The 8,559-nt window shown below is 41.5% G+C and overlaps 1 protein-coding gene across 2 annotated transcripts in view; it reads left to right on the plus strand.

Annotated features, from left to right (window-relative positions):
* XPO7 (exportin 7) overlaps positions 1 to 8,559 on the plus strand; it is an 85,765-nt gene that overhangs the window by 67,956 nt on the left and 9,250 nt on the right. For both annotated transcript variants that reach the window (XM_059071309.2, XM_059071310.2), the window contains exons 14-21: positions 626 to 761; positions 1,279 to 1,352; positions 2,516 to 2,596; positions 3,521 to 3,584; positions 3,997 to 4,105; positions 5,075 to 5,181; positions 7,476 to 7,564; positions 8,312 to 8,419. In XM_059071309.2, coding sequence (XP_058927292.1) covers positions 626 to 761; positions 1,279 to 1,352; positions 2,516 to 2,596; positions 3,521 to 3,584; positions 3,997 to 4,105; positions 5,075 to 5,181; positions 7,476 to 7,564; positions 8,312 to 8,419 — 768 coding nt within the window. The remainder of the gene's footprint in view (positions 1 to 625; positions 762 to 1,278; positions 1,353 to 2,515; positions 2,597 to 3,520; positions 3,585 to 3,996; positions 4,106 to 5,074; positions 5,182 to 7,475; positions 7,565 to 8,311; positions 8,420 to 8,559) is intronic.

The raw sequence follows: 8,559 nt of genomic DNA on the forward strand, positions 1-8,559 counted from the left end.
ACACTATCAATATGCCAGATGACTCACTTATAATCACATCATTCTTATTCATCCCAGCATTCCAGTATGCTTTCTTTTGGGGGGATGGGTGCGGGGAAGAGGGATGAAGTCACAGGCAGCATATCTGCTCTTGGTCCCTGGAAGTGTTACCTGCCTGTGAACATGGTCCTTCATGTGTCTCCTTTCCTTTTATGGCTCCATGAGAAAAAAGATGGAGAGCCACTGGTATTTAGTCCAGTCGACCTCATTTTATAAATGAGGAAGTGGGGCTCAGAAAATAAATTGCTTTACTCAGGGTCTCACAGAAGTTTCAAGGATGACCATTACCCTGGTACTAGTGTTTTTTCCACTATTTTTAAGCTATTATGAGTTCTGCCTCCATCTACAGTCTCAGGCGACTGGAAGTTTTAAACATGTAACTGGTCATTCATACTCCTCAGCTGAGGTTCCTGTAGGGCAGAAATGGAGAATTGTGTTCCCTCAGTGGAGCTTAGAGCCTGCAGAGAATGCCTTTCCAATAGGATGGGTGAGGAGAGGGGACGTGTGCCTGTTTCAGGGGATGTTGGTTTTCTGCAGTGACCAGGATATCCTGCTGTTGAGAGAATCATTGCTCTTCCACCTCTAGGGTGCTCCAGCTGATGAACCTAACAGACTCTCGCTTGGCTCAGGCGGGTAACGAGAAACTAGAATTGGCCATGCTGAGCTTTTTTGAACAGTTTCGTAAGATCTACATTGGGGACCAGGTGCAGAAATCCTCTAAGGTAACAGACTCTCAGTTGGCTCCGTTTAGTTCTCACTTCTGGTTGTGGCATTTCTGATAAGAGAAATGACAGAGAGCAGTTTAGATACAGTCTCCAGATTTTATGTATCAGGGTAAACCAAGTCGTTCCTCTTGGTCTGTAGAATTTGGGGAGACTCATCAAAGAATTGGGTCCATTTTTCTAGTACTTCATGTGCTTAATAAATGACCAGTCAAAACATCTGTTGGTCTCCCCCAAATTGGCAATTCTCAGTCTCTGTACATGAGTTTATGTTCAGAACAACAAAAGGTTTTGACAGTCTTTTTGTAATTTCAGGATTGAAGATAACTCAGCATCTATCCAGTATTTAAGTGATACTTAGAAACTAGCTCATTCCTTCAGTAAAGACTTCCCCAGCATTGTTGTCCTTTTTCTTCTTATATCTTAGCCTCCTCAATGAGGACAAAAACAATACTGGGATATGATTTTTCTAATCCATATTTTCTGGTTACTTTCTCTCCCCTAAACACACCACCAGCTGTACCGCCGACTCTCAGAAGTTCTGGGCTTGAATGATGAGACCATGGTCCTAAGCGTCTTCATAGGAAAAATGTAAGTGTTTTGGCTTGCCATCAGCAAGAGTCCCTTGCGGTCCTGTTGCAACTGTAAAATGTGATCTTGGCATTGTGCTGCCAGTGCCTTGGTATTCCAGCATTGATCGTTTGCGTCAGAAAATTGTGCATTTGAGTGTGTGACAAGCTGTGCTTAGAGATATGGCCCGGCCCCAGAGCATTCCAGGCTTGTACAGGCAAGGATCTCATTTTGTTCACACGGAATCTCGTCTACAGCCTCTGGAATCACGGGTGAAGCCCTGCCGTGGCGTTAGTAAAACAGGCCTTCCTCCCCAGCGACTGGTGCTCAGCTCCTCACCAACTCACCCCGCTGCCAGGATGCCCAGAGTGGGCTTTCTCTTTCTGGCTCTGATTTCCACTAGGTGTGCCCCGGGGAGCAGAGCCCTGCTCCAAAACAGGCTTACTCCTCTCAAGAAGCATAACACCCTTTTGAGAGTCCTGAATCTCCAAAATCTAGCGCTGTTGTTTGGATTGTCATCAAAGTTGGAGCTCCTGATTGGCCCTTTATTTTTTTGTTGTTTGTTTGTTTGTTTTTTAAGTTATGCCCCTTTGTTTACATTTCCCCCTTTTTAGGAGCTCAATTTATCAAAGCACACACTAGGAGCCAAATAAATATATTACCCAGGGCTGTGTGCAATGTGACGTTTTGCCTCCTTCCAACCATCCCAATCCTAAACACTCGTATCCATGAGCTGGTTAATCATTTAAGATGAAAAAAGCAAAGGGGGTCTAAAGGACTCTGCCAGCCAAGAATCCAGAAGCAAGGGCTACTAGAATTCTGCAGCTGACAGTGGATGGTGCAGGTGCAGAATTGCATACGTCTGCATGTTATCACTGCCGCAGAAATCTCTTACCCTTGCTGCAGAAATCAGCCCTGGAGTGCCCCAGAATTCCAAGGGCCTGGGTATGGGCCAGTGTAGCTTTGGAACCAAGTAGTGAAGATTATCTGAAGGATAATTTTTCTAGTCAACCAAATGTAAGTACGGAGATTTTATACCCATTTTTTGTGGTTGTGATGTCTGTGAATTGGTGATGCAGATGTGTGGTGATTCTTGATGGATGATTTTCTTCTTCTCCCAACTCTCAAAGATACCAGACATATCAAAAGTGTCTCCTGCTTTTTTTTTTCTTTTTGTCCTCCAGCATCACCAACCTGAAGTACTGGGGCCGTTGTGAACCAATCACCTCCAAGACACTACAGCTTCTCAATGACCTCTCCATTGGATATCCTTTTCTAAGCTGGCTTCTGGGCAAAACAGGAACTGTGGAGTGCCACAGTCTTAGAAATCATGGCCTCCTCCATTTCTCTTTTAATTTAGCTGTATGTGTACTTAACTATCTTCCATTCTCCTAGGAACCAAAGGCAATACCCAAACAGAATCCAGGAATAATTCCAGACCCTAAAAAATGAGCCAGCTGACAAGCTAATATTCTACCACAGATTTATTCCTGGCTATCTCTAAGATCCAGAAATACCCAACAGGTCTGTCTGATAGGTACACACTCTTTGTAGCCAAGGTTTTAGCATAGGTGGCAGCAAAGTGCATCTGAATTTTTCTATCAGCTTATAGGTAGAAGCCGCCTGATTTCAAACTTTGCAATAAAAGTAGCCACTACACTTCCTCTTGACTTGGACTCAGTCTGCTGTAAAGGTTGAATTGCTCTAAGACAGCCTTTCACAACCAGGGGTCTGCAAGAGAAGTAAACCCTATAAAAATGATCTGAGTGACTTTTTTCTCAGTTTTCCCAAAGATCGTACATAGCTAGTCTCATTCTAAATGCACAGGAGAGAGGTTAATTCACCACACAGTGGATGCCTGACGTGGGCTTTAGGGCTTAATTCTCTCTTAGAAGCCCCACTGAGAAAAGCTACTCTAGGATATCATGATTCTTGGGTGAAACTGCTGGGTTTTATCTCTTTTCTTACAGATAGGACTTGGGTATGGGTATTCTCTCACTGATCAGTTAAATGCTGCTTAGAAGAGAACACCTATTTTTCCCATTTGGCAGTGTCATACTCAAATGGTTAAGAAAAATAAGATAGCTGGGTATGGAATTCATAGTACTCTAACCTAGAAAGTGCTCATCCTGCATTAAAGATTCTTAGTTTGGATCACACTTTCCTTGACCCTCTTCCTTTGTCTTTACATACAGTAGTGTAAGGAAACTAGTGAAGCTGAGTGCGGTACAGTTCATGCTGAACAATCACACGGTGAGTGGTTGAGCCCCCGCTTCCTGGTTCTGCTCTCCAGCCGCACACGCACACTGTCGGCAAACAAGGGAGATGTCTAAGTTGAGCTCCTGGGCGCTGCTGCCGCCAGAGGCTGTGCCCTGACTCCTGTCACACTGCCAGGTTACACTAAACTGTCGTGAGACCTGCTGTTTGAGATCCAGATGACCTGAGTTATGGTGAAGTCACCGACTGTTACTCATACGAAGATAAGTTAGTTGTAGGTAACAGTAACAATAGTTTTTTTTTAAAAATTTTAATACCCCTTATACCCTTAAGGAATGATAATAGAGGCATTAGCTTGAAAGGGCTCAGGAATTCTGAAATTACTGGCTTGCATTCTACCTCTGACCCATGTTGTTATCTTTTTAACTTGTTTTCTTTTCTTCAATAGAGCGAGCACTTTTCATTTCTGGGTATTAACAATCAGTCCAACCTGACAGACATGCGGTGTCGAACTACCTTCTACACAGCACTTGGGCGTCTCCTCATGGTGGATTTAGGTACTGCAACAAATCCTAGAGGCTCCTGAAGTAATCTGGCATGGTTCTAAATTTTCACTTGAGGCTAGAAAACTAGATGTGGGAGAGGTGTTTTTTTATTGTTTCAACAGTAACAAAACTATCTGAAATAACAGTCTGATTTCACCAAGAACAGATCATGGTCCCTGTAACTGGAAGAGAAAAACAGTGATGAGTCTGAAGTTTTCATTTGATGTGCAGTGATTCTAAAATTCTATTCATAATTCTCATCTATAAAATAAGGGAATTGGGAATTGAGAATTCCTAAATGCATCTTCTTGGCCAGATAATCCCCTCCTCCCACCTTGAGGTGCAACCCACCTGAGACGGCCAGCACTCCTCAGTACCCACTTCACTGGCACATGTAAACCAGGAGGGTTTAAGCATCTTTCTGGTGCTGGTTGTGATATTAGCAGTTTGGGCTCAACTTACAAACTGAAGCTTAATAGTATCATAATTTTTTAGGTATTTAAATTTAATCCTACTAAAATTACATTATAAAACCTTCCATATTTACGAAAGATTACTTTAAAAAAAAAAAAGTATAAAAAGAAGGGCCTCCACAAGCTCCTGATTCAAGTTCAAGTCTCATCTCATTCTCATACCCCAGCCTCAGTCCTTTCTCAACTGACTACAGTTCTCACTTAAGGAAACATAAGCAACATAGTACGTTGTATGCATCAGAATCTCCGATATTGAATGTCAGTATTGAAAAAACTGGGGCATCCCTGGACTAGATGATTTCTGCCATGATGATTTTTCTCGTTTAAAAATTATTTCTGTACATACATTTTATTCTGAAATCGCTACTGGTACCTATCGGGATTATCAAGGGACCCCCTCTGAATTATCCTTGGGTCTGCTCATCTGTCATACCATCTTATTTCCCACGCATACACAGCCTTGCATTTTTCTGTATTGGGGTCACAGCCCGGGTTGCTTTCCTTGCAGGAGAGGATGAAGATCAGTATGAGCAGTTCATGCTGCCGCTCACAGCGGCGTTTGAGGCTGTGGCCCAGATGTTTAGTACTAATAGTTTCAACGAGCAAGAGGCAAAGGTGAGTCCTTCACCCACTGATTGAGCAGCTTCTGGTTGAGGGCAGTCCCCGAGAGAGCCCGGACTGGGTAGCACTGCAGAAAATAGTGCTTATCCATAAACTTTCCACTGTAGCTTTTTACTCCATCTCTTGGACTCCAAGGATTTTGAAATAGAAGAACCAGTGTAAGCTTATAAACTCTATTTTTATGTTAAAGTGTGTTCTTAAACAGCCCTTAGGAGTTTTTATCTAAGTTTTTAAATGTATTAGCATCAAGTTATTTTAGATGTTTTCTCATTGCCTTTTTAATCTCTGTTGTATATTTAGTTATGCCCCCTTTTCATTTTCAATACTGCTTACTAGTGCTTTCTCTCTTTTTTCTAGATGTCTTGCCAGAGATTTGTTACTTTTTGCTTTGTTTTAGCTCTGTTTTATCTGTGTTTTGTATTTCATTCATTTCTACTCTTCATCTTTATCGTCATACTTTTTCCTTGGTGTTATTCTGTGGTTGTAACTTCTTAACTTTTCAGCCCTTCTTTCCTAATGTAATCATTTAAAACTATAAAATCCCTCTAGGTATATTGTTCCACAAGTGTTTTTTGGTTTTGGTTTTGTTTTTTTTAATTGGCATAAAAAACACATAAAACTTACTGTTTTCGCCATTTTTAAGTGAATGGTTTAGTAGCAATAAGTATATTCATATTGTTGGGGAACAGGTCTCCAGAATCCACAAGTTTTGATATGTAACATTTTTCATTAGCATTCAGTTCTCTGTATTTTCTAATTTCCATTAAGATTTCTTCGACCCATGAGTCATTAAGGGTTTGTGAATTTCCATACAAATGGAATTTTTAAGTTACCTTTAGTTATTGATTTCTGGCTGTCAGAATGGTCATTTCTTGGGTTTTTTGCTTGCCTCATCTTTTTACTTCATGCACACCTGCTCTCTTTACCTACAGATCTCTGTGCCAAAACCAGAAAACACTAGACTGTTAATATTTGTAGGACTTTTTTGCACTGTTCATAATGACACTGATACTGAATTTCAGACCCACCAAATAGCCCAGGGATATTGCCCCCCAAAATGCCAGACTTTACCTGAGATTCTAACATTCTCCTTTTTCATCTTTAGAAAGCCTCTTAGTTTTCTCTCTCCAGATTAGCAGGGAAGTCAGGGAGCAACACCATTTGCCCAACTCTCTCCTCTTTACTCCAGTGTTCTGGGGTCTGAGATGGGTACCATTCAAAGCTAAGGTTAATGTGGAACAGATCAATAACAGGATAGAGTATCAATCACTGTCAAGGATAAGTGAGGGATGTCAGTGAATACCAGTCCTTTCCCCCATCAAAAAACAAGTAAAATTAATGAAAGAACCACCTTGGCCATGAACTACAGCCATCACCATATCTTTTGTCATGCCTCATATAACAAGTCTTTTAGATTGCCCATGTCTTAGACGTAAAATTGAGCTTATGGTATCTGTTCAGGAATAGAACTGTTTGCTTAAAGCAGACTGTTAGCAGAAGTGCAGACATTTTTGACAAATGAGTCGGGATACCCAACTGTGCCTACTGATGATTGTTCGCTTTTGAAAGCGGTTTTATTGCTGTTCAGAACCCACTAGTAAAAGTTCTGCTGAGAAAGAGAGCACTGGATTTGGAGTCTTGGTGTTATAAGTCCTAACCCTGGCCCTCTTGCTACCTGCCAGCACAACTGTGGGCAAATTACTTGACCTCATTGGGTCTCACTCTTTTTCTGTGAAAGTATAGTATTCGTACTTTATGGGTCCAAGATCCGGCACATCAGTCTTATTTCCAGACACCCCAACCAAAGGGCAGATACCTGTAGACTCTTGTCTTGCTTCTGGCGGAGTTTGCATTTGCATTCCTGTGGCACTGGCGCCTTTGTAATTAGACGTGGACCAGACCTTTAGGAATATGCCTCTTCTCCCTCTTCTTGTATGTACTTTTTTGCCTTTTTTTTCCCCTACCTCTTCTTGAATAAGCTTTTTTGCTTTTCTACTTTTTACATATGATTTATCACATTAATGTCTTAAAATTTTATCAGCCTCTATTTTTGCCGTGATGGGCCAGGAACCATCCCTTTCTCTTGGTATAGAAAGCTTCCAAAACTAATTTTTCAAGTGAAAAGATTCCATTCTAGTATGGAAGAGATCGATTGAGAATATTTGGGAAGGAGTATTTGTTGAATGATGGGAGGAAGAATTTGATGACAGATATGTGAAATCCTCATCAGGTGGTTACAGGTTTGGTTTTTCTTATATATCTTAACATATTTTTGCCTTCTACTACAGCGAACTCTAGTTGGCCTAGTAAGAGACCTGAGAGGGATAGCTTTCGCCTTCAATGCCAAGACCAGCTTCATGATGCTGTTTGAATGGATGTATCCTAACTCAAACTAGGAGCGTACCACAGCAAGCCTTGACTGGAGTGTGAATGGGTGATGAAGTCATCGGGGAAGGTGGGGGGAAGGAGCTGTGGGGCAAAAAAAGGTGAAAAGTTACCCAAAAGGCCTGCCATATGTCTTGTAAGCTGTCATTCCACAGTGGTCCAGTGGTCCAATAATATGATGCCGCCTGCTTTGGTCACTGAGATTGGGAAATGAGTGAGGTGGCTTTCCAGTTTCTCTTTGGGGTCCCCGTTATAGAAATGCCTGTGGAGTTGTTGCGTGTGAATTTTGCTACACTTAGAGAAGAGAGACACTTCAATCTACTAAAAAAAGACAGCTGTACTAGGAATTAGGAAGTCTGACCTTACCAACTTCATAACCTTGAACAAATCACTTCAAATCTAAGTGCCTCTGTTTCTCGGATAGTTATGTAAAGGAACTAGCTGCTTCCCTGTCACATTACAGAAGTGGTAAGAGGGTAGAACAATATGAAATATATTGTGCTCCTCAGAAGAAAGGCATTATGTAAATTACAGTGTGTCTTTAGATTCCTGTTACAGGTTAAAGGAGACACAACTGCTTTAGCACCTTCTGGTTAGAAAGACTCTTAAGATTACCAAGCAGGAGACAGGAAATTAGAGAACTACAATTTGGCACTTTGTGCTTGACCAGTGCTGAGAAATTATTTTAAATTCTGTACCTTTCTGGATTCAGAATTCTTCCTTAGCTTTTCATTTACAGCTACCCATCCTACATGCCAATTCTCCAGCGGGCAATTGAGCTATGGTACCATGATCCAGCCTGTACCACACCTGTGCTCAAGCTAATGGCTGAATTGGTTCATAATAGGTAAGCAGGGAGATTTTCAAAGGGTACAGCTGCCCTTTTATCTGAGAGATCCCTAAGATAATTTGCTTTATCTAGTGTTTTTAGCAGATTGTGGAAGACGTTAAGATTCCTGCTATCAAAATTTGAAAACCTCTAAAAGA

This window comes from Kogia breviceps, chromosome 8 (genome assembly GCF_026419965.1).
Source record: "Kogia breviceps isolate mKogBre1 chromosome 8, mKogBre1 haplotype 1, whole genome shotgun sequence".
NCBI classification, from domain to species: Eukaryota; Metazoa; Chordata; class Mammalia; order Artiodactyla; family Physeteridae; genus Kogia; species Kogia breviceps.